Genomic DNA, 25983 nt, shown 5'->3' on the forward strand with positions numbered 1-25983 from the left:
TATACGTACAGCGTGAACTAATTAATGAGTTTCTTTTTATGTGAGCGCAGTTCTGTTTGATTGGTATTAGAAATTGATATGAAGTTCGAAGAAATTTCTGTTATTGATACGAAAAAAAATTGTATTCCATTAACATAGCTAATCGATGCTGAGAAGGATTGTTAGTTGCTGTCTATTGTAGGAATAGTGTTTTTAGTTGATTTTATGCATATTGTAGGGAAATTATCGTATCACATGCAATATAAAAAACAATTTTCCTAATGACTTTATGACTTGTGATATAATAAAGGCTTCAAATAACTCAAGTGACTTCAACAAGTAATTGAAGTAAATAGTTACATGTTTGCTAAAATGGATTTCTTGAATAATATCAAGGAATGATTCAATAGCTCGGTGATGAATTTATCAACTTTCCTTTTTGGTAACGGCTTTAGATTCGACCACCGTGAGTTTCAAATGTTATATGACATTTGATATGTCAAATTAAATTTGTTATGTGTGAACTGTTTTGGATGGATTTGTTGTGAACGGAGAGCATTAAATTTGTTAGTTAGAGATTTATTTTAATCCGGCTTTGCTGTGGTTCATCTACGAATGTGTTTATGCAAGAAGTGGTAGCCGCATATGTCGGTGAAAAACAAACTCAGCTCTCCTTAGTACAAAGTGGTTTATTTTCTTTGTTTGACGAAGAAGAAGAAGAACACATTGCTTTCGTTTTGAGCAGACAAATCATCAAAACACGGTGCGCACGACCCTGAAGTAATACGCCATCCCGCGGTCCAATGGTGCGATTAGCAGCCCGTGCAGTGGAACAAAATGCGCAAAACATGGGTTAAACGCGATAATATCTACTACAAGCCGTTCTATAAGCAGAAGCTCAAGCTCACGCTGATCGGCGTGATCGCGATGGGCATCCTGTTTTTCGTGTACCAGCTGGTGTACATCAGTCAGTTGCTACCGCTGGAATCGGCCCCGGCGGGACCCAAAACTCGCCCGCTAAAAGCAAATAGTAACGATAATCCTATTGCTTCGCTAGAACCGGTGGGACCGGACGATGCTGGTCGGCCTGAGCAGGACCATCGGACGGCCGGGCAGGAGCAGCAGGCTGGCACCGCCACAAACGGGACGGACGGAAGCAAAGCAAACGTCTGGAGTGACACGCGGTTCGCGTACGTGGAGAAGATAGGAAACTATGAGCGGAAGATTCTACGGTAAGTGTTCGGATTTTTGATCTAAAAGTCATGGCCAAATACAGGAGAGAGCGATTTAACACTTCCTGACTTACTTTCACCCCTTAGCGGCATCCGACTGACTGACCTGGATCACTACAGCGAGCGGCCGAATGCGTTGAAGTTCCGGTGCTTGGGCTCGCGCAAGGAAATCCCGTGGCACTGGGTGAACGATGATTACTGCGACTGTCCAGAGGACGGCAGTGATGAGCCGAGCACGAATGCGTGCGCTCAAGGACGGTTCTATTGTCGCTTCCAGAAGCGCCATAATACGGGTCGCGGCAAGGATCAGTCCGTGCCGAGCGGCTGGATCAACGACGGCGTTTGCGATTGCTGTGATGGTTCCGACGAGTGGCTGACCAGAGCGGGATCCAGCTCGGCCAGCCATTGTCCGAACGTTTGTAAGACTAAATACTTTTTGTAAGTTACTTCCCGTGCTCAATACCTACACCCCGTACCATGTATCCACTTAATCCGTTGGGGTTATTTTTCTCCCCACCCTTGACGGAGCAATCTTTGCTTGCGGTGGATTCAGACAGTGTTCCTTTCGAGCATCGTAAGCATTTTACCTAGTATTTTCTCAGTACAGGTCTCAAATCAAAAAGTATATCATAGATGAAGGTAATTAGTATGATGGCGAGCATCGAATGGCTCACAGGGATATCACTTATTACGTTTCAAATGAGGATAGAAGTAATAAAAGCAATTGAAGATGTTCTATTATTGGTAGAAAAAAACACTGTTTTTATATTATCATTCTTTAAGTCCAAAAATCCGTGTTTTCGGAGTGCGGAAAAAGTATTGTACACCTAATATACATTGCAGCTAAAATAATCATTGTATGATTATTTCTTGCTACGTGGATTGTTATTGCAATCATTAACGACGACCGTATGCAGGGTTAGTTGCGCACAATCGTTCGTAAAACCGCGTGCAGGATAATATGCATTGCGCGCTACTTTTTAAGCTCTATTATTGTAGCGTGCAACACTTGCACGCTACGAAATGATGGCATGCAGCCTTGCAATGTCGAAAGAAACATGGATAGGATACATATATATGTATAAACTAGCGCATTGCACTTATTCTTCTGTAATTTTATATCATTACATCTTATATGTGCGTGGTATATGAAACATTTGTGGAAAAGATTGATTGGCATGTTTTATTGCGGTATTTGATCCTTGTTATTACCTTAAATCAAAATCTATTCAATTATAGTCGTAAATGCTGGATTGTTCAAAAGGTCCATCGCTCTAATTTTGTTATAATCTGTACTCAAGTAAAATATTAGCACCAATCTGTTAATCGTGATATAAAGGAATTACATCATTATTATTGTATGGGATGGTATTCACATATTGAAGTATGCGATGCGAGCCATTGTGTCTATGTTCTAGCGAATAGATGAGAAGTATAGCTATCCAAACATTGACCATGGGATGAAACTCATATTGATTATGAAGTTATACTCATCCTACTCATATTGGCTATGGGATGGAGCAAGACCAAATATCTCTTGCTGCAATCAAATCAGAGACAACTAATCAAAGATAATGAGTGTTTTCAAACTCCATTAGAAGCTCTTCGTATGATTTGTATGAATCTAGGCAATACATTGCTTCACTTCTTCAAAAAGAATAAAACTTGTAGTATTTAAGGAAAACCAATTAGTAAGCTTACTCCGAACACGCGTATACGTGAAAGTTATGGAACCTTCCAGTTCTCTGTTATCATGAACAACACTCGTCGGTATGATAGCATCGAATGCCGTGAAAATTCTGATGGCAATGCTTTCCAGACTCCGTCCCACGAAGTGCTGTGAGTTACTGATAAATAGAAAGCTACCACGCCCAACTGACAGCATACGCTTTTTGATAAGCTTTCTATTAATCCCGCGAGATGGAACTATCATGATGTGAGTAGCTTCTCACGTCTCACTGCTCTTGCTCTAGTGAGTCTTCTCACGCATGACAGGCTTTTCAGCTGGGTGATATAGCAGCCGATTATCGTGGTGAGATGGCTTTAGAGACCCAAAGCCTTCTCACCACTACTCACCGATGAGATCCTTTCTCACGCGTCCAGCAGACTTTGCATCTCAACCCACCAGATGGCAGCACAGGCAACTGCAGCAGCGAGCCTTGCACGCAAAAGGCAACTGCTGGTAACCAAAATCAGACAGGACGCATTCCATCACAACCGAACATCCTTCCTAGGCCAGTTACGAATCACCGAAGAAAAAAGAAACACGGTCCCAATGTCAATCCTATTACAGCTCCTTCTTCGGTGCGTGCGCGAAGACGCTCTCCGATTGGTTCTTCGCCGGTCGTGGTCGTCGTCGTTGCCGTTTTGGGATGCTGTAGTGTGGGTGCGCGAAAGTCTCCACGTGGCAACCGCTCCACCCACTGCCACGCGGTGGAGGTGCGCACGCCTGGTGGGAGGGGTGAGAAAAGATTTCTCCCGACGATGAGGCGAACCCGCGGTTTTTTCACAAAATTTACCCAACCGGTGACACCCACTTCCGGTGCGTCGGCCATCTTGGTTGCCGCTACGTAGTCGAAAGCCACGTGGTGCTTGCGTGTTGCGTGTTTATCGTGTGAGGGTGTGTTCGTTTTTGGTTTTGTTTGTTACTTTTATTGATAAACCATCAATAGTGGAAACATTACTTTAGTATTTAGAAATCGACTGTCTACTGTGCAAATGAGCGCACCGATGCAAGAGACGAGTTCTAGCGCTGGCTTTGCACCGGCATCCTGCGAGCTGCAGCTACATACAATCATCGTTTGCTGTGTAAGTGTGCTCGCGCTGTACTAGAGCTGTCCTTCTGCCCGTCCGATCGTAATGTGAGCTGTCACGGTTGACAATCGGCGACCAGAAACGCTCCATTTCCACCTGCCGGGCACAGGAGCAACCCGCGCGTAGTATACTTTACAGGATCTACCACAAATATGAATCATACTAATACACCCTTCCGGTGCTCAACACTGCTGCGTGGAGCGCGTAGTTCTGCTGCGTTTTCTCTGCTCTGGGTTTGGACACATAATAGTTTTAACTGCATTTTTCACTATCCACTATCCCCCCTCGGTGGGGCTCTGTGGTCTCTCTTTCTCTCTCTCTCCCACTCCCTTTTCTCCTTCCTTCCAACCCCTTGCCGACAGCCACGGGGCGTGATCGTGGTGGAGGAGGCAGCTCCGGCGATGCAATTAAACCGTCAGCCACCGCCTGGCAATGGCGAATCGGTTCGGCGGCCATCCGATGGGACACAGACACGGAGAGGGAATGGCGTATGGGCCGTGTCATGTCAGCCGTGTGTGTGTGTGTGTGTGGGTGGGTGTGTATATGTACAAAAAGCTTAGTAAACGGAGTAAATGTTCAACAGCTTCGCCTAGCGCCCTGCCACACTGCGGGGAAGCCCTCAGACAGCACCTCTCTAGGGTAGCATGTATGCGTGTGTGTATGTGTGTGTGGTACGTGTGTGTGTGTGTGGTTTCCAACTCTCATGCGAGTGCTGGGTGGCTTGGTACCTCTAAATCTGGTACCTCGACGGCGGCGGCTGTCAACCGAAGGTAAACGTTGAAGCAGACGAACAGGACGAAGGAGACACGAGCGAGGAAGAGGAAGACACCGAAGTGAGCGGGGAGCAAGAGGAGCGGGGAGGGTACGAAGGATTAAAGGTTGCAGCCGCCGCAGCCTCAGCCGCCGCAGCCTCAGCCGCCACCGTTGCCGCTGCGCTAGTCTGTTTTCAGTATGGCCGCCAGACCGAGTTGCCGTTGTCGGCCGCCTGCCCGACCTGGCCGGAGCCGCCCGGTGGCCCCCCCAGTCGGCCGCCACCCACCCCACCCCCACCCAGTACCCGGTGACCTGTGTCATCAAGGGCGCCACGTGCCATCGCCCCACAATTGCCGATAAGCGATAGATCCGGGTGGCCATTACCGCCGCCGCCGCCGCCACCGCCACCGCCACCACCACCACCACCCCCTTGGCCGCCATGGCCACCGATCAGATTCGTGCCGCCCTGGTGATGATGGTGATGATGGTGATGATGCCGGTGTGAGACGGCAGCCGCCGCCACAGCCGCCGCCTGGTTCGTGCCCGCCGTCAAGTGATCCATCACACTCTGCAGCTCACCAGCGTGCATGGCGGCTGCGGCGGCTGTGGCGGCGGCTGCCGACGCACTATTCTGGCCAGGACTGCCGCCGGTGGCGACGGCGACGGCGGCGGCTGCCGCGGCGGCCCCATGCGGGGACTGGATGTGGTGATGGTGGTGGTTCACCGAGTGGCCAAAGCCCCCCACCGACTGGTTGGCCGCCGTGTAGAGCTGGGAGTACAGCAGGCTGGCGGGCAGGACGGGGTAGAGGGGCGACCCGTTGCAACTTCCGGTGCCGTTCGAGCCGACGTAGTTGGACGCCGCCGACGCGTTCGAGCCGCCGGTGCTCTGATTCATCACAATGCTCGTGAAGTTCTGATGATGGCCGCCTCCACCGCCTCCTGCGCCGCCACCACCACCGCCGCCACCGCCTCCACCTCCTCCTCCTCCTCCACCGCCGCCGCCGCCACCGCCCGTGGTTGAGCTGGGGCCACTGCTGCCGAGGTTGGGCGTGTTGGAGGACAGCAGATCGTCCTGAACAGGCGATTCAGCCTGTGAGGAGTCGCTGAGGCTACGCGGGCCACTCTGACTGCTGGTGAGCCCGTATGCGTCCGCGTGGTTGTTAGATCCAGCCGTTTGCGCGTACCGTGGCACGATCAAGCCGTTCGAGATGTGCGTTGGGATCTGCGTAGTTAAGCCGTTGCCGTTACTGCCAACGCCGTTGCCTCCATTGCCGCTACCATTGCCTGTGTTGCCTGTGACGCCTCCACCGCCTCCACCAGCCATGATGTTGGTCTGTACCATGTGGCTTGTTGCCTGTTGTGTCGCGCCAACTAGGCTGCTCAGGTGCTGGTCCAGGTCGGCCGCCGTCGAGTCCGGAAGCACTGTGAGCGAGAGCAGAGAAGAGGAGAAGATTACTGGGGCATCTAGGCCGGGTTGGAGGCTGAACTTACTCGTGACGCAATCGCGCGCTGACGCGGAGAAGTCCTGGCCACCGTTCTGCTCGCCCGAGCTGCAGGTGAACCCGAGCGCGGGGTTGTTAAACTGGGACGCGGTCGGTGTCGTGCAGGAGGTCAGATACGGCGAGTACGGACCTGTCGAACTATAGCTCCAGTGCGAGTTGGTCGAGCTCAGCCCGAACTGGGACATGTCTGTGTGTGTGGATGGGGAGGAGGGGAGAAAATGCGTGTTCGCACGCTGTTATTTCGGTAGCAGGTACTGTGGGGACTTGTCGAATTCTAGCTTCAACATTAAGTTTATGAAAACCAGACACTGGTTCGGGTAGCGCTACTATAGCAGCTGTAATGCGCATTCACTTTCGAGCCTCAACACGGTGAGGACCTGCGGAATAATGCGCTAAAATCGCACCGCACTGTGATGTTCTGAAATAGACGTTTTAAGGCTTCGACACACCCCAAATCAGGCCCGTCCATTAGAGCTCCAAATCGATCGGCTTCCAGTTAAGCCGTTATTGCGCGGAGTTGGTTTTTTATCCCTCCCTCGCCCTCTTCCCACCCTCCCAAGCTACGCCAGAGGTGACCACCATCGCCCAAAATGCTCTCACTATGGTTTATGGGAAACAAATATAGTTTTGCTCGCACCGGCTGGTGCGCCGGTCGTTGCCGGTATCTTTTTATTCAATTAATTACCCCTCATTTCGGAAAATCCCCTCTCACCCACGACCCCCTCCCCCTCGCACCCAAAACCACTCGCCTTCTGACCACTCACCCAACTCACCGTTTCGCGACCACATCGCCGAACGGAGGTGGGTTCGATTTTGCAACTAGAACCGACACCGGTGCGCTGGTCGCGATTTAGCACCGTAGGGTGGACCCGGACGAAGGTGGAAAACCCGTGGCCCAGCACATACTCGCCCACTCTCTGGCGGGTGTAGGAGAAACTAGCACCAGTGTGGGCGGGCTGGAAATATTGGTTTATTACAAACCGAAACCGCATCCTGCCGGCGCAGTTTGCCACCGTTGCAGTTTCCGCGGGCGCTTTATTGTATGCATTTTCCATTCGCTGCAATCACGCGCATGTGTGTGCGAGAGTGCGTAAGTATGCTGGGGCGGTTGTTGGGCGGCTGACACGGCTATATTTACGCCACCACCAGTCGATGCAGTGCAGCGCAAATGCAGTGCAGTGCATCAGCCGCGCGCTGCAATCAAAGGTCGACCGACGGGCCAATGGGGAGGAGGGTGGGTCAACGAGGGTGGGTTTTTCCAAAAACCAAATGCGCTTTTCATTTTGGGGTGGCACCGGACGAAATGGGGTTTTTTGGCATCTTTTCAGGCGGTGGGTGCGGTTTTCCGTTTTTCCGCTCGGGTTTTCCACCACTTTTTTCGCTGTTGTTTTTGCTAAATGAAAATTCCGCTCGATCACCCCAGGACGTAGTCTATACATAACTGTGTGCATGAGCGCCCCCTGGTGGTTGGGCACAAAATATATATATATATGTTTGCTCGCGTGTGGCCATAAAATCACTCAACCTTCCACCTCGCGGTTCCACCGGGGGTTGATTAGAAGCATTTTGTAAGACGCACGGCTGCGGAGGTGTACCCTTTATGACTGGAGGTGTTTGCGAAGAATGGTTCATAAACCATGCCCACGCCACGGCGCGTGATGATGCCGTCGTTAATGAAGTGCCGCGAATATGTGCTCATCGAGCAGAACAATATTTAATTTAATTAATTGACGTTCGGTTGCTGGGTGACGGTACGGGGAAAATCGCAGAGGCGAACGCATCCTATCATACAGAGAAGAGCGAACGTGTTGACAAGGAGCGAGGGTACAAATTGCAGACGTAATAATGCCGCTTATTTCGCCACCTCTCGGTTGGAAGCGCAGTTGCGAGCTGCGGCACAAAACGCAAACCGAGTGTGGAAGGTTGGTACAATAAAGTGATAATAACTAATATCCTACCCCATCACACCGGCGACGGTGGTTTGACAGGAACGTCACGCAGGTAGTAAACAAATTGTGCGCAGTTCGTGCATTTGTGTGCGGTTTTCTTTGTGCATCAATCAAATTTGACGACCGCAAAGGCAAATACCAGCCTTCATCGCTCGCACCCGAAGCCAGAATTAATTTGGCACTGCATCAAAGCATTAAAAGTAGAACGTAAATTCCTGCTGCCTGCGAGAGGCTCTTCGCTAACGCCCTAGAGCGCGCTGATGTACAAGTAATGTATAGTTCGCAGATGGCAGCCACATTTCCACATTCACACGCCCGGGAAATGACGCGAAATGCGAACAATTCGCCACCTCCAGCCACGCAAAACCCATCAGGAACAATGGCGTGGAAATACTTTAAAAACTGTATCACTGCCCTACCAGCTCTCTTTAATGCATCGCTAAGGGTTTAAGAGGGGTGCAGTTAATTGCCTCCATCCGTGTTCAAACCCCCGCGGTGTCGGAATGCACCCTGGCTGCCCTGTCCGAGTGTGTGTGTGTGTGAGAGGATTGCGAAACTGAACATAATACGCCCGCCGGAATGAAATTGTTGCCACTTGGCCCATATGCCTGAAGTGCTGTTTTCCAGAATGTCAGAATTTCCGCCTTCTCTCCAGAGCGTGGTTCGTTATAAAACCCGCCCATCCCCCGATGGTTCAGGATCTGCTCAAGACTGGTGACCGCATTTCATTAAATGCTTTTTCCCCCGCCCTGGTTGGGCGTCTTTTCGAGCCATTAATCGACGTCCAGATCCGTACTCAATCACGCGAGCACCGGAGAAGGTTGGCATGCGTGGAAAAATCGCCCCATCCTTCTGCGGGCTTTTCCCGGCGGGATCGAACTGTCTTTGGGAATTAATTACGTAAGTTTAATTAATTTTTTCTTATAGTCGCTTGCCTTTTTTTTTGGTGGATGTCAACCCGATAGTACCCCGATCCTAGCGGAAAGGATCAACCGTCACCGCTGTCAATTGCAAATGTGTCAGTTTCCGTCGAATGTGGGGTCTTTTAACTGGAGGAGCCCGTCGGATGGTTTTAAGACATTTTTTTTATGTCCACCCGTCAATATCATACCTCGTTTACTTCTACATGCTTAAAGAGCCTTTACATACATATAAAAGGACTTCTTTCCAGCTCGTGGCTCCGATAGTTCGATAATTAAAAAGGTACAAAAAAAAGTAAATTAATGCTTATCAGCTATAAATCGCTTACAACAACCCCTCGCCCTCATTTCACCCTCATTGACACCCGCCAGCCATATGTGTGTGTGTGTGTGTGAGGGTGTTGCCGATAATTTGAGCACGGGTGCCATAATTAAGCTCACATTGAAGCGTGTTTGATTCAATTACGACACCATCCATTCGAAGTGCGAAGTGATAAGGGTGTAGAGAGAGAGAGAGAGAGAGAGAGTGGAAAGGGGTTTGGATTAAGAGGAGGGAGGATATAAAAATCAAATCTAAAGGACACAATTAAAATCGGGCACACATTATAAAGCGATCGGCACAAATTAATCTTTTGCCCGTATCGTGAGCTGCATGTACATGTATCACCCTCTTGGGGGGTGACCCTCATCAACGGGCGCCTGTTTGGAGAGTGTGGAGCAGAGGAAAGGCTGGTGGGGAAGGGTGGCTAGGGTGGCTATCGAATCAAACCGGGTGGTTCTTAGCTCCCGATTCCGGTAACGGCGTCCGAGCCCTTTGGCTAAATGAATTCGGAATGAAATATTAATTTGTTTCATTTAGCTGCTAAATCCCGAACCGATAGTCTCCTCCCTCCCCTCCCCTCCCCTCCCACCTTCATCCTTTTCTTTCCTTTGTTTCTTCCAACACCTCCACCCATCCCCGACCCACTTCACTGCTCATTTACGCGCGAGCTACTTCCAAAACGTTTCCCAACTCCTCCACCTCGTGTGTGCGTGCGTTTGAAGCACGCGCGTCTGGCTTTGTGTTTGTGTGCGTGTGTATGAATGGGTGTGTGCTGGCGTGTGCGGCACTTTAAACTTCACACATCACGATACAAAACGACCGAGAAAACTCACTCATACACACACACACAAACACACGACAGGCGCTTGATTTTTCGGCAAAAAGCCCTTTCATTAAGGGAAATAGAAAGCAACCAGCACCCTTCCGAGCAGACAGAAAAACCCGCCGGCGGTAGGTGGTGAGGGGGGGGGGAGGGGTGAACGGTCAAGCGCCGAGACACAATGGGCCGCGTGGGTGCGAACCCCAGGGGAAGCAGGGGGGGGGGGGCGGAGGGGGAGGAGGCTGCCCGAGGAAAACGGGTTGCGAAACAAAAAGAAAACAAAGGAAACGGGCGTGCCGTCGGCGGAGAAGCGGTAGCGTGAGGCAAGGGTTAACGGTGGGAGAGGTGAAAGGGAAGGGAAGGAAAGGGTGGGAAAGAGCGGAAAGGATGCGTCCGGACCGGGAGTCGAGTCCTTTTTATCTAAAATTCTCATCAAGGGAATTCTTCGGGTTGGCCGCTTCTCAGCTCGACCGGGTTTCGACTTTCCCCCCCCCCCCCCCGTCGAACTGGTGGGTGGGTGGGAGGGAGGGGAGGTTAGTTTTAATTTTCCATCGCACTGGAAAACCACCACCACCACCACCGCCGACGGGACGCTCTCCGACCCACCCACCCGTCCAAGGACGCGCCGCCATGGAGGAAATGTAATTTTTCACCTCTTTCTTCGGCATCCGACCTCGTGCTGGACCCAGGGGAGGTGTGAGGGGGGAGCGAGGAAGGGTCTCTAGCGCCATGCAGAAAACCGACAGCCTCTTTTATCTCGCTAACCCCACCCACACACACACACGGGGTGCCGGATGAGCGCACGAAGCGCAAGGTTCGCATTTAAAGTATTTACGTACGTTCAATCGTAATTTATCGTAGGCACGGCCGTGGAAGGTGCGATGGTCCTTTTCGCGTTTGAGGCGATGAAGAAGGGGGTGCGGGTTGTGGGAGGGAAAAACGGGACTTGGAGGTCTTTGTTGGCTCCGAGAGCCAGAAGGGATGCAAAAAAAAAAAAACACCCCGGGCAGCAACAAAAAAGAGAAACCCTGAAACAGACGGTGCGGCCCATAAGTGTGTGCTAACATCGTCCGGGTGGATTCCTGAAGGTATTACGGGCAATGGGGCTGAGGAGGGAGGAGGGTGAAAGGATGCTAAAGTACGCACCACATAAGGGCACCCCGAATGGCGAGAAAGGGCGAGCTCGCGGTCCGGTTTTAAGGATCGAGCCGTGTATTATTTAATGCTGCAGCCAAGCTCGCCTTCAGCGGATCCCTTCCAATGTATGCGTGTGTGTGTGTGGAGGGGATTTTTTGCCATTCTTCTACTTCACCCGCTCGTCTTGCTTGCACCGGGAGAAATTAAAACCCCGACCTCGAAACAAGGCGCGATGGCGGAAAACATATTAAAAACACGAGTCAAATACACACACGGCTCGTACTGCGTGCTGCGATTTTTTTTTTGTTGCTCTGCTCGTGCTGCGGTCCTCCCTGTTTTGCCGTCTGTTTTTTTCCCCATTTTCTCGGTTTCCACCACCATGGAAAGCGGTAACAAAAAAAAAAAAAGGTAAAACAAATGGGCCACCCTTTCTGGGGGAGCAGATGGGCCACGTTTCGGTTGTTTTGCTGTTTCGGATGTCGTCTGGTTTTTTGCACCCGAAAGGAATGCGCAAGCGGACGGAAGAAAGCGAACGAGTCGAGGAAAATGGGAAGACAAAAAAGAAGAAGGAGCCTTTTCACGCATCTTTTTTTCCTTCCCAAATCGGCGTAGCAACGTAAGGATAACTTCAACGCAAGGGTGAGCAAGAATCCCGCGGTTAATCGGGCACCGGATTCCGGTGCACTATGGCGATTTTTCGGGCGCTTTTCCGGGCGCTTTTCCGGGCACTGGAAAATCGCACCCGGCCCAACGCATTGCAACTAGTTCGGTCGAGTGCCCGGAGCGTGTCGGAAAAATTGTGCAAAATTTAATCAAACCCACCACGCTAGCGCCACCATGCGCCTCCATCGAGGAAAGAAGGGTGGCTCGCTAATGGGGTGGGGGGTGGTTGGCAAGAAAAACATGATTATGTTTGCCACCGAGCCGGAAAGCCGATCGGCACGGCACATACCGGGTGTTCGTTAATTGATAGGAAAACCCCGGGAAAATCAGGCTGGGGGTTTGAATTTTCACCCCACCCACCTAGGGGGTGATATCAATATACCCACCGGTAGAGGGGGGGGGGGGGCTGGGGCAGGCTGGGCAGTGGTCGAAAGGGTAGCGGGGGGAAATTAATATTGCTACTTCCTGCCAGCTCCGGGTCCCGTGTCGGTTGCGCTTGATTTGAAAAAGAGTTAATGGGTACCCATAATGAGCACGAAGGGAACCGTGACGTGATACAAGGGGTGTGGAGGGGAAGGTAAGTGGAAGGATATCCGGCGGCCCAAACGGTCGGGTGGTAAGGCCAAAGGTGGGGGAAAAAGGGGGACTCGGGTGCGTTCGATTATTTAATTGCAGCGAGAGTAATGGTCGGCTTTGAGCTGGAACGGGAACTGCTGCAGGATAAAGCTGCCGACCTTTAATCGATACCGGAGGTGGATGTTACGAACACCCTGCCGTCATATGGGTAGGTCGTTGAGACCGAACGGACCTGCTCCCGACCTTGCTGGGGTTGGGGATTTATCTCGTCCCTCGCCAGATCCACAGATCGGCATCTCTCGGGCAAATGAAGTAGAAATGGGTGTGCGTTTTTTTATTCCCCCTCTAACTCTCTTTGTCTCACTCAATCTCTCTCTCTCTCTCTCTCTCTCTGTATGCTCTGTTCGCTCCCTTTGGCTTAGCTTTCCACCACGTCACGATTAAATTATGTGCAAAAGTAAAAAGCGAACAACAAAAAAGAGCAAGATGGGGAGAGATTTATTGATCCAGAGTCATGTTTTGCCTCGAGAGCTAAACCCGGCTGGTGTGTGGAATCCTGGCGAGGATATCTTTCGCCTGGCCGGGACTGGACCTTATTTATGGATTTTCATTTATGTACGTTTGGCTGAGGATAAATTTAGCACATAATGGGTGGAGGTTTATCCTGTAAGCCGCTTGCACTGAGGGTGTTGTGAAGCCGTCCAGGAGTCTTGATGAGACGGTGTCTAAAGACACTGGATGTGAAAGGATGATTGATGGTGTGAGGACTGCGTCAGTGTTCGATTGAACCGGATAAAGATTAAGATGCAGATATACTTCCAACGCATGGCTGGTTTTTTAATTTGAGATCATCCCTTATCGATTAGTGTCAGGATTTGAAGAAGCGGAAGTTTGTTCTCTCAAGTCACTCAAAGCAAGGTGTAACATACTTTACGATAGGTTACAAATATAGTTCTTTCAGATAGTGGATGGGTGCGATATAGTATATTATTAGATCAACAGCACAAAATCAATTTCTGATGGCGTAAAGATCAAATCAAGCTAGTGAGACTTCTTACATCTGTAAAACCCGACAAAGTCAACTCAAAAGTAATGGTATTATAATTCACCTTTGTAAACTTTCCTCTTCTCATGTTGACCAAATTGAAGCGAGAGATAGATTTTAATTTGCTAGCAATTTAATTCACGAATGGATTTGCAAATCCATCCAACCGGTCAGCCATTACCATCGCAAATTGAGCCACGAAGCATTGAAAGTGTTGCTGGAATAATTTATTATCATTATGCCTAATTTCGAGCGCAAACATAACCCGGCGGGTGTTGGAACCCTCTAAAAATCCAGCCCAGCAACATTGTATACACGTCCTTCGCCGGACTGGACGCTGCGTGCAATTTAACTCCACGTAAATGGCAGCATCAACATCCGCGGTCGCCACCAGCAAAAGGGTGCGGGTCTTTAATCATGCATTGCACGAAATATTAGCAAGTCAGCGAATGAATATTAACGGTCTCGCGCGTTGCACTAGCGATGCATAAAACATGCGCCAAAACGTGGGTTCTTCTTTCTGGCCGGGTTGGCTTTGACAAACGCTCGCCTTTTCTGCTGCTTCCCGGGCTTCCCGGGGATGGGAGTCTTTCCCGCAGAAGGACAAACCGGTGGATTATTGCGAAGGGTGGATTATGCAAAGCGCCAAACCTGGTGGAGCACCAAAAGCGCCCTCTAGCGTGCCCGTGGGGTCATCCTGATAAGCCACGCCCATTCGCTGCGCTTCGCTTCCTAAGAAACGTTCGCCAAGACGTATTCGAAGGCGCACTCTTGGTATCCTTGCACTCGGCGAGGACCTTCTTGCGTGTCTGCTCGCACCCGGCGCATAAAGAATCTCGCCGTCCCTTTCACACGGCACGTTTTCGAGCACACTTTCACTCCCATGCTCTCTCTCTCTCTCTCTCTATCTCGCTCGCTCGGTCACACTTTCTCCGTCGTGACGACGTGGTTTTCCACAGCCGAAGGTACACTCGGAGGGTTTTCCCGCTTTCGCCGACCGGCTTTCCGGTGCTCGAGGTTGCTCCCTTTTTTCTTCTCTTCTGCTGCTACGCTCTTCACCGCGGTGCGGTTCGTCTTCGCTTTCCCGCGGGAAAGTGGCATGTTGTGGAGCGCCAGAATAAAGGAGCGCGCAACGTTCCCAACATGATGCCCGGTTGCGAATGGGCGTCTCCGCGGAACCCTCGCCCCCAGCGGAAAAGCGTGGGAAATCTTTGCGTCGGCTTCTCACGCTCCCCGGGGCGTCACGCGCCGTTTTCCGCCGGTGTGAGGAGAGGGGGTGGAGGGTTCCTTGCGACCGGCGGAAATTGGGTTTTTCCGTCCGATTATCGGTTCGGTTCCTTTTCACGTTTCCGGACCGGACGAATGGGGATGGGAAAATGTTCGTCCCGATCGGCTCGCGTGGACAACTGTCGGTGTACGTGAGCTGCACATACATGTATAAGACACGGCGCTGCAGCTCGGGTGCAGGAGAAACTAATAAAGGATGCGATGGCCGTCGTTGGGACGTGCACGTACGTGCTGTTGGGTTCCGGACGTGGTAGTCCCGAGACTTTGAAGTTGCACATCTTTTGATATGCGCGTTTTTGCTTAATGAAGCGTTTATGAGCGTTTAGGAAATTGGAAAATTGGACGTTCTCGTTGGTGTAGTGAGGAGGATTGTTTAAAGAAGCACGTCAGTAGGAGATAAAGGATCTCTTTGACGCGTTTAATTTTATCTAGCTGGAGTAATGACGTCTAGCCATTTGGGACGTTATGTATTTTAACATTATTTTGAGCTACACTGGTCGCTGGAGCTATACGACTTTAACTTTGGAGCTGAAATGTAGGCATCCACTGATATTTAGTTCTTGACGTTTGTTCATTGGTTCATCCCCATTCAGAATTGTTCATTGTTTCAGTTTGTTATTTGACTTCTTGATGCGTCAACAAGAATCCCCTTCAGACATTTAAGACATGTCAGTTATCGAGAAGGTGTTCGAAGGAAGTGTACCTCCATCAAGAACCGCTCTTAAGACAAACTCTGCCAGCATCTTGGAAGGAGAAGTTCCCCAAATTTTGGGCGGGCCTCAAGACGCCCAACCCCATACCCTAAGAATGTTGTCCACACACCCCCGAGCCATATGTACAGCCCGGTATGCCGCGCATGTGTTCTGGTATGTATACCCCCGGACTTTAAGAGCAGCAGTCCCTCTCGAACCAACTAACCGCTCTTTTATGTACGGTTTGGCTCTAAACAGGGACTGGAAAATCCGCCCCGAGACTTGTCCGGAGCACTATGTGCGAAATAAATCATCAACTAATTCTCGCCCGCTCGGTTCCCACCCTCCCCCCTCCACCTGATCGCCTGTCGTCACAAAGGGTATGCCCTTCCCGGACACCTAGTTTTGAGCGTCCCGAAAATTTCCAATTAGCTCCCTGCCAGGCACCGTTCAATAATGGATGACCTCCCGAAAACTGCGCCAAACCGCTGACTCCACAGCATCCGTTGCCCTTGAGTTGGACGTGCGGGTGGTTCTAGTTTCGACTCCTTCTCTGGTACTCCCGTATACATACCACGCTTCACGCCTTCCTTCGAAGATCCTTCGATCGAGTGGTGAAACGAGTGCGCACACACACACACAGAACCTCACACAAACACGTACATATAGACTCACCCATCGCTTCTCGCTCGAGACACACAGACACCGCAAAACACCGACTTACTCTGACAATTACCTAGTGGCGGCATCCGGAAGCTGGACAGCGGGTCGGTCGGGAAGTGGAATGGCCGTTGTCCGAACGCGAAATGGAACTGCTGCTGTTGCCCTACGAAAGATGCTTTAGAAAATTACTTGTTTTGCTCGAATGCTTTGCCCCCGCCGGGGGCCTTTGCGTTAATGTTGGGTTGTTTTGGGAATTTGGGGGGAAAGTTTTGGGAGAGTGCCTTCAATGAGGGCTTTTTTCGTCACAAAGAGGGTTGGTTTTGAAAACGGCTCTGCCATCCACACGCCACAGGACACGCTCGAAAAACGCATCATGCAACGTGTCCCCGGTTGTGCTGAGATGATTAGATTCAAATTAATTCCTACACGACGTATGGGTTTTGCCGAAGAGCAACCCTTCTAACGACCACGGCCTGACAGAGGCCGGAGAGTGTGCCGGAGGCTCGGGAAAATGAATTCCAAACTAAAACGTCGTGCATTATTCAAACCCACCACGTCCGGTCCTTAGAAGTCCGTGAGCGGTCGCAACCTGGAAGAGAAGGATCCAGCTCGAAATCCTAGCTTATCACTTAATCATGTTCACACCTGCTGGCTTCCGACTGCACGGCCCGGGCTCTTGGTGTATGTCCCGGGTCGGGCCCCCTTCAACTTCGGGCGCCGGTAGGCCTGTGATTACGTTAAGTGATTTGTAGCCACCGCCCTTCCAGGGATCGAGATGCAGCTGCACCCGCACGAAACAGGACACCCGGCCCGGAAGTGGCTGCAGTAGGGTTGCAATCGGCCTCCGACCACTCGCCACTCGGGAACGGATTGGCCACAAACTAACCGTGGCTAATGCGTGAGAACCAAAAACCCCCTCTGCGACGACCGGAAGGAATGCAAAAAGGGTGTGGAAATAGGGCGCCATCTCAGGAGCGGGATGGGTACTTACTTGTTTTCGATCTTGGCTCGCGCGGTCCATCCACCGTCACCTTGATCGCCTTGTTGTAGGTGGCCACCTGGGGTGGACTTGTTGATATAGTGATGGTAAGCGTGAAGCTTTTGCCTTTGGTTTCAGGAGCGCCGTTTTTAGCGCGTTTGTGTGCGTTTGATGCGGAGCGTTCACAGCCGACAGCACGTACAGCCAAGGTACGAGCGGTACAGGAATCCGTCGGTGTGTTTTTTGGCGCCAGGAACCGGGAATTAGAGACCAGGGAATGCGAGAGAAAAGGAACCCCCGATTTGGGGGAAAGAGAAAAGGAATGGATTAGTAGTGATTAGCTTGCGATGAACGTCGAACAATTGCTAGAAAACTACGGCGCGCCTGACGACAACTCCGACAACAGCGGCGACATGTACGACGATGATGATAAGTACTCCAGTACAAAGCCCCGAGTCCTCATTCCATGGAGTAGGGCTTTTTTGGGATCGTTTTTGGGGTTGTTTGCGCCTTACGAACGAAAAGGGACACCCTAACGGGGTAGGGGATGCGATATATTATGGTACAATTAAACCGAATCTTACGCGCTATTTAAAACTTGAACGAACTTCCTGACAAAGGTCGCTCTAGTCGGCATTCTTCTCGCCAGCTTTGCGTCCTATCTCGGCACGTTTAAGGCGTTGTTCTATGTTCATTAGCATACCTCATTTGGAATGACTTACAGCAGCTTGCATGCTATTGTTAAACAACAGGCAATAAAATAGTCCTTCTAGCATCGTTATCCACACTTCTGACGACGTCCGGGATCTTCCCGGCATCTTCGTCGTGTGTGCTCTGTTACTTAGCTGTGAAACGAAAAGAGGAAAACTCGTTCGGTTCGTCGTAGTCATTCGGTTTTTTTTGGGGGTGAATTCCACACTGACAGTAGTATTTGTATTAGGTACTTGACCGTCACTAACGGATGTTTTATTTCGATGCTTCTCTGCGAACAGCAACGACGCGTCACCCGTAGAAACAAAGCGCCACAAAAAGGGCTAGGCTATGAGGCTGAAAAAAGACCCAAACCAGACAGATCGCTTCTTAAGTGTTACCCGGGCGTGTGTGGATTTAACGTCATTGGCACTCGAAACTCGTATCCTTGGTGGCAATGGTTGGGTGAACTCGCAACAAAACCTCCCCTCTGGTGCTCCAGAGCTGAAGTCACGGACGGAGCGATGGCCTTGCCGAGCTCAGAAGCAAAACTTTCTTCCACGTACGCCTCCATCGCATCAGGACGTGCGTGTGCTGGCAGCGTACGGTGGTTGAGACCGAAACTCTCCCCACGAGTGGATGGGGTGGTTGCGATGGTACTGATAAAAGGGGTGTTAATTGAAAGCAAAACAAAATCCCTTCTTGGGCGAGAACACCCAACCGAGAATGCCGAGGGCGGAAGCCACACGACGTCCCAAATGCGGCACACATGTGTTTCGCCTCCACCTCTAGCTGCTGCCTGGGGTTTTTGCTAAAGGCGGAAGATGGATCTTCTTATATCCAATATTCATAACCTACATAAGCGCGACCTGCCGTGCGATGAACGGCGCTCATCATCGTCCTGGGATTGGGAGGTTTTTTGGCCGTGGAAGGGCCTTCAAAATTAGGTGAGCCTCGCAACCGGGAGGGATGAGCGAAACACGACAGCCGTAACAAATGAGCCCACCCCGGGTCGGTGGGTGCACGGGTTGTGGCCTGGGAACGAGGCGCAACCGAACACCGGAAGCAGGAAACATCTTTATATCCGTGCGATTCGGATTGAATCACATGTTATTTACACCTCAATTCTATTAGCAAGCAAATGGTCGGGCCGGGGCCTTTTCGGGACGGCGGAAACGGAGCGTAAACACACTGTCGGACGTGATGTGAGCGGAAAAGGGCTTGCTCGGAATAGAAGGGGATTGTCGAGACACTTGGTTTTATGTTTCTTTTGGAAGGCTTTCGTTGAGTTTGCCCGAAAAACAACCGTTGGAAGTAGGCAAGCGTACGGAGTTATTTTGCTCTACGCGACAGCTAGCGCCTGCTAGTTCACAACAAAGCAAATAGGTTCGAGTGCGAATGGTGCGAACAGCACTGTGCGCCGTCGGGAGCACATACACACCCAGGGGATACCACGCGTTAACGCATTATTGACGTGTAGGGCGAGGAAAAACTCCGCTACAAAGTAGCGGCACACGCGAAAAAGGGAGCGCAAAAACCGGCCCGGGCCAGGTTTTCCCTCCCGACTCGTGGCTGGTGTGCCGTGCACACATTACCACGTACCTACACACACGCGCGCGCACGCTCGCTAGTCCAGCAGGCGTCGTCAAGGGATCCCGAAAGGCCGAGAGTCACGGCGAGAGTTGTTTAATGAAAATTTTCCGAAATGTTCGCATCATTAAAACTCGAGCAGGAAGCAGGAGTTGTAGGGTGTGGTAGAGTTGGCGGAAGAGGTGCACGAGTGGGGAGGTGATCCGAGGCAGAACGTTTAGCCTCGCACGAGCTAGGCATTTCCCGGGGCCCAGTTGAGGACGCGACCCAAGAGGGAAGTGATTAAAACGAGGAAAGTGGTGTTTTGCATATCGGAACCACTTTAGCAGACGTTATGCCGTACGCACATGTGGATCAGGTCTGCTGGGTGTGCGAGCCTCACCAGAGATATCCTTCTCCTGCGTGCCACAGCAACAGCAGCAGTAGTAACAGCCGTGAGGACTCGTTCCCAAGTGCCAGGACGCGCGTAGAAGACGCCTTTCTTCGGCTCGGCTTTCGCAAAGGAGTATCAGATGGAGAAGGAGGTTGATGGTGGTGAGATGGAGTGAGGACGTTCCGAGACGGTTCCCCAAATTCAACCCCGCAGGCTGGAGACAATTGTGAAGAATGATGGTTCTCGTTTTGCTACTTCATCATTCCGGGCGTTTCGTCGCTATCGACTTGCTGCAAAATTTACCGCCTGTCGGTTTGAAGGAGGACGCGACCTGGCAACCGGCAGGGAGAACAACAACGGCTCAACCCATCAGTCCCATTTGGTGGGTTGCGTCTAAAAATCAACCATCCTTTCTGTCGCCTCAACCGAAGGACTCGGAAGCCTGAGCTCAGCTATCTCCTGTCACCGATAGCGGCTTTCTTTGGCGGGCCAGGCCTTGCTTTGTAATACTCTTTTAAGCGCGGGCTTAACACCAGAGCTACTTAACGCTCTGGCAACCGCACCCGCAACCCCCTCCCAGGGCGTGTGTGAATGGGCGCATGTGTGTGTGTGTGTGTGTGTGTGTGTGTGTGTGTCTGTTTGCCTTTGTGTTGTATTTTTCGGCCCAATTTAGACGACGCCTCTGGCGACTCGAACGAACTCGCTGCTCCTTTTGCCGTGCTATTGTGGTTACGCGCCTCTATCTCTTTCTCTCTCTCTCTCTTTATTTCTCTCTTACACACTCTCTCTCTCTCTCTGTATCTCTCTATCCCCTTTCTCCTCCGCCATCTGCCATGAGTCCTTACTCCGCAAACCAAATGCAGGCATAATTCAGTTTCGGGGCGTTTCAGCACATTTTAATTGCAATTTCCACGTCAGCCATGTTTGCGCCTGTTTTTTTTACTCACTCTCTCTCTCTTTCTCTGGTGTTGGATGGTGGTGCTCTTCTTTTTGCAATTTTCCACCATTTTTCGAACGCAACCGTGTCCGGTTCCGTGACACCAACCCACCAAACCCGGGCCGCTCTCTGGCTGCGACGAAGCGGTCACTTTCGGGCGGATGCAAGCGAGTGCGAAATAAATAAACAAAAAAACGGGAACCGGGAAAACCCAGCACCCAGACAGGGCGCCCCCATCCCGATCAATCAACACGCATCCTGGGGTGGGCAGAAAAACCACCGATCGGTGTAAAAATTGCCATTCCGAATGGTGGTGGTGTCGCCCGCGGGTGAACGAGGCGAAAATGGAGCATGATTTGATTCGATAGGATTATGGTTATTGAAACAAATCGGCTTTGTTGTTGCCGTGCGGCCGCGGTATCGATCAACCCTCCTGCGGGGTGGGAGGGTGCCTTTCGAGGCGGTGGGGAGGGTGCGGTTTGTTTTATTTTCCACGGGGCGAACTTTTTCCCGTTTACGCGGGCGCGTCCTGGTTTTGTTTTTGCGCTCTCTCCCCAACGGGCCACATTTTTGCGTGCGTAGTGGCTTCTTTTTCGCTTTCCTGTGTTGTTTTTTCGTTTTGCTGAGCGTTTTTGTTTTCAAGAATGCTTGATTAATTATCTTCAATTAAAGCGCTATTGAGCTATTTTTGCTTCAAAAAGGGAATTGTTTTTGTGGAACAAAGCAAAAGTTAAGCCAATTGCCCTCTGAATCGGGGCAAGTTGATTTTATTGCGCGCTTCATTTGGACAGGTGTGCTATTACGTTTGGGACGTGCTGATAACTGTCATATGAAACTTGACACCTTGATAAGCGATGAAGCTGTTTTCGGTAGAGGACATATTGTGAGCAGTAGTTATCGAAACTGTGCGTGTTATAGAACACTCATCTTCATTCGCAGCTCATCTTCACGAGTCCATTTTGCGATTCTCACGGTTTTCAAGTGGATATCGGATGCTCCCCAAATTCGTCCAAAATTTCTGCGATAGATGTCAAGTGTCAAGGCTCATGCAGCAGCCAAAAACGATACGGACAATGATACATTTCGGGAATTCATATGCTCTTCCGACTGTTTGCCCAACAGACTTCACGCTTCGGTCTCTCAGCACATCGCTGTACCTCTTCGCGCCTGCTCAACGCTCTTGCCTTTTGGGTGCAACTTTTGAAGTGATCTCTTGAGATGAGATGAGATTATCGCAACGGATTCCAAGCCGAGGCTTGTTGCAAAACAAAACAATCAAGGTCGAGCACTTGACGTGATTTATCCGCCAGTGTCTGCGTTATGATTGGAACACTCTAGACCATCGTACCAGCGCACGCCAAAGGGTTTTTGACGGTTGCCTCCTTAGCGCTCGTAACCTATTTCGTATGCAAAGTTATTTGGCTCCCAGCGGCGGTCCTATGGGAATAAAGTCTTGCAATAGGCAGCAGCCCGGAGCGCTCTTGAAGGACGTCCCGAAAGTGTGCGGTGATGAACCATCGCCCGTGTAGGTGTTCCACGCCTGAAACGACCATCGTCTAGCATCTAACAAGGGGTTTTTATGCGGAGGGTTTTTTTTCTCCTCCCAAAACACTCTCAATCCCGTCCGACAACAATAACGTGGCGCGAGAAAAATCATGCCGGAAAAACGGAAAACTCACCATGATACAACGTGTGTATGTGTGTGTGCGTGGGAGAATCCGGGAGCAGCATAAAACACCCGTGATAAAAACCGGACGAGCGTCCCGGTGTTCGTGTTCTTTTTTGTTTCGTTCACCATGCTCCAACATTGTCCCCCAGGGAGCAGTTTTTTTTTGCTCACTCGATATCACCCCCAGAGGAGTGCTCCCTGGGGGTGGCTAATTAACATGTACATGCTCATGTAAGCGGTCCGGTTCGGTTGTGCACAGCCACATCCAGGTCCTGACCGAAACGTCAAGTGAGCGCGCGATGACGTTTGAGACTAATGAGTGGACATCGGTCGGTACACGTACATGGACGGTCAAGTACACGGTCATGTATAACGCTTCTAGCAAGAGCATACATGTGACTGAGCTCAATCCGGAGCTTGTTTAATTGAAAGGTGCTGCGAAAAGCAGCTCGGTTCGCGAGCGGTATAGAAGAGTATGGCAAGATGGCGCGAGATTGGCATCTCGAGTGGTTTCGTTTGGTTACGAACCCCTCCACCTGCTTCAGCAGAGAGCAAGCGTCAACTGGCATGAAACCCCGCTGAGAAGGAACTGTATGTTGTAAACGTAGCAATTCGACGTTCGTTTGGTAGCACAAATTCTTAGACCAATTTCTTTCGCTCATTCAATAGCCTTCCTTTGCTAGAATTTTGGAGGCGAAAGTATCGATCGACCTGTCTCTTGGGCGTCGAGGACTTAACCGCAACTGGGAAGGTCTTCATTCCTGGGCGATTCCAGACAGGGTGTGATCGGAATGTCCATGGGGAGCATACACCGAGAAGATGTTCGGGTTACTTCGAGCAGATGAGCAGGAATTCGAAAGGCAGGAGTGCGATTGCTAAATTATGAGGTTTCGATGGACAAGAATTACGTTGTTGGATGTTTCTAATCTATCAACATCACGACCAGTGGTAGAGGAATGATGTTTGAGATTGGTTGATGTTTGAGATAGCATTCAGAACCCTGGTGATACCCCCTCGGTTTGATACTCGTCTTACCAAATCAAAATGGAGCATTTATCTAATGAACTATATCTATGCAGCGAATCTTTGGCTCTGGTACAAATTAGTATTTGCGTGTTTATAGAGTATTTCAGCATGATATACAATCACATAAAACGTTTGTAACTGAATAGGTTGATAAATGCATAATATGTATATTATAAGCTACAAACATTATGGAATTGATATCCAAGGATTGGTTAGTTACTAAAGGTGTTAAACATCCTGCAACTATCATAAGTCGTGAAATACTATTGAAACGGCCAAAACGAGTAATCTGCTGGATAGAAATTTAAGTCTAAATGACACGAATATGAGTACATCTCAGCAAGCATTACTGGCTATTGTTGCATACTCTCATCGAACATCTCCAGTCTGAGGATCCTCATTGACGTGTGTTTCTACCAGAGGGTCGTAGACTCGAGCTTAATTTTGCTAGATACGTGTGATGACTCCACCACACTAAAGAAGTCGATCAGTTGACTGATCAATCACAAGTCTGAGAAATAAAACCACGACTGTTAGGAAGTCGCTCCGTAAGCTGCTCTACGGAAGGTACCAGAAGTTGATCACCTGTTCACTTTCTTTCTCCTTTACCCACTTTAGCTCCCATAAGAAACCATACTCACCACGACCACTGCGACCCACGAATCGAAGATCGTTGAATTTGGCCACCTGGTTCTTCATGACCGCAGTGCAGTTGCGTAGCTCAGCGCAGTAGTTCTCGTCGTTGCCGGCCCGCACCGTCACCATCGTGCCGTCGCCGACGTCGCCGAGCGCGACGACCTTGAACGCGACCGGAAGTGTTTTATTCGAGCGCCAGTGCGGGGGCAGCACTGTGCACACAAACAGAGGACTCCCGGTTCGGATCAGCTCGCCCGGGTGCTCGGACAGAAAGTCGCCCAGCGTCCGTTCCGCCAGGATGTCCGACGTCATCTTGGTGTAGGTGTCGTTCAGGATGCTGGCCGCCGACGGTGGGCCACTTTCGCCGCCGGCACCCGCGCTCGAACCGTTGCCGTTGGTCGCGGTGCCGCCGGCGTTTCCGGTTCCGCCGCCGCTGGTGCCGGTGCCGTTGCCGCCGGATCCGCCCGTTCCGCCGCCACCTCCTCCGCCACCACCTGCTCCACCGTGATGGCCATTTCCGGTGGGGGCACATCCGCCCAGGCCTCCACTGCCACCACCGGAACCACCGCCTCCATTCGAGGGTCCACTGTTGCCACCTCCTCCTCCACCACCTCCTCCTCCTCCTCCTCCTCCTCCGCCACCTCCACCACCACCACCTCCACCGCTGCCATTGCTGAGCGTCGGGGCGCTGTTGATCGTGAGATGCATCCTGGGTGCAAACACTGCAAGGATAAGGTGAAAAGGTAAAGTCCTCTTAGTTCTGCTTAGGTGAGAAATCGGACAGCTGTCTGAAAGGATCACAAGGAGAATCAGTCAAACAAATCGAACACCTGCGTACAGACTACTCTGGATCTCAGAATTAGCATCGGACTATCTTGAATTAACAGTTGAAACCCACTTTATTGGAGGAGGACATTCGGTATCAACCCACCTTTATAAAGGTATATGATAGAGCAATCCATAATCTATTTTTTTTATCTGGATTGCACCAACAATCACGACACAATTGTTTTTGAGAAGGTAATCTCTACATTAGGCCGGCGGGATTCGTCAAAGCCTATGAAAGATCTGCTCCAAAGGCTTTTTCATCTTTGTAAAATTCCCAGCTAATATATTAGAAAACTAATCCATTGCTAGGAAAACAAAACTTCTTCAGCTATTGCTTTCCCCATCATAATTTAGTTAAGGTGCTTGCACAGAAACTATGAAGCAAAGCGTCACTTGTCACATTACATATCAACGTTCCTGGATGAATAACCGCATCCTATAAAGGCTTCATTTACTTGCATTGAGGTTTAACCAAACCGAACCAGAAGAAAACGTAACCGTATGTCACCTGAACAACACGTCCACCTGAACACAGTAACCGCAAGGTGTCCAAGTCACACACAAATGTGGTCACAATACTCATGCAACTGCTCACGTTGTTGGTTGATGATGCTGTAGTTGACATTAGTGTAGATGCAGTGCGAGAATGAAACACAGATCTAGCACACGAAATATACCTACATGTACCAGTGACATTCTTGCAATTATGGAGCACGAATTGTTTCATACAAAATTACTTTTCAAGCTCTTCCCCATGGAAGCAAGAAATCTCAGCGCGTCTCGGTATGTTAACCTCGCGTCAAATCAGTTCATAATCCTGATCTCGCTAACTCCATGGCCACGAAAAAAAAACAGGCTCCAAGCGCACACGCGTTCAGCTCACTTTACCAGGCTTTCGGGG

The 25983-nt window shown here is 50.5% G+C and overlaps 2 protein-coding genes across 2 annotated transcripts; one reads left to right on the plus strand and one right to left on the minus strand.

Annotated features, from left to right (window-relative positions):
- The first annotated feature begins 772 nt into the window (after nucleotides 1-772).
- LOC128728802 (uncharacterized) lies at nucleotides 773-1911 on the plus strand. The gene is made up of 2 exons (XM_053822447.1): nucleotides 773-1211; nucleotides 1299-1911. The coding sequence occupies exons 1-2, from the start codon at nucleotides 817-819 to the stop codon at nucleotides 1651-1653; spliced, it is 750 nt and encodes a 249-aa protein (XP_053678422.1). The 5' UTR covers nucleotides 773-816; the 3' UTR covers nucleotides 1654-1911.
- Nucleotides 1912-4971: 3060 nt separating this feature from the next.
- LOC128728417 (PE-PGRS family protein PE_PGRS30) lies at nucleotides 4972-24962 on the minus strand. The gene is made up of 5 exons (XM_053822041.1): nucleotides 24260-24962; nucleotides 17346-17459; nucleotides 16416-16529; nucleotides 6270-6467; nucleotides 4972-6200 (listed from the first exon to the last, which is right to left on the minus strand). Exons 1-5 carry the CDS (start codon nucleotides 24960-24962, stop codon nucleotides 4972-4974), a joined length of 2358 nt encoding a protein of 785 aa, XP_053678016.1.
- Between the last annotated feature and the right edge of the window lie 1021 nt (nucleotides 24963-25983).

Source organism: Anopheles nili, chromosome X (genome assembly GCF_943737925.1).
Source record: "Anopheles nili chromosome X, idAnoNiliSN_F5_01, whole genome shotgun sequence".
Lineage (NCBI taxonomy): Eukaryota > Metazoa > Arthropoda > Insecta > Diptera > Culicidae > Anopheles > Anopheles nili.

Excerpts from the sequence above, each read along its gene's own strand:
- LOC128728802 (XM_053822447.1), top strand. The coding sequence starts at position 817 with ATGCGCAAAACATGGGTTAAACGCGATAATATCTACTACAAGCCGTTC. Across the intron at positions 1,212-1,298 it reads TATGAGCGGAAGATTCTACG|CGGCATCCGACTGACTGACC; the intron begins GTAAGTGTTCGG and ends TTCACCCCTTAG.
- LOC128728417 (XM_053822041.1), bottom strand. The coding sequence starts at position 24,962 with ATGCATCTCACGATCAACAGCGCCCCGACGCTCAGCAATGGCAGCGGT. Across the intron at positions 16,530-17,345 it reads CGAGCCAAGATCGAAAACAA|CATCTTTCGTAGGGCAACAG; the intron begins GTAAGTACCCAT and ends AATTTTCTAAAG. Across the intron at positions 6,468-16,415 it reads GCCACTAGGTAATTGTCAGA|ACATGTCCCAGTTCGGGCTG; the intron begins GTAAGTCGGTGT and ends CCACACACACAG.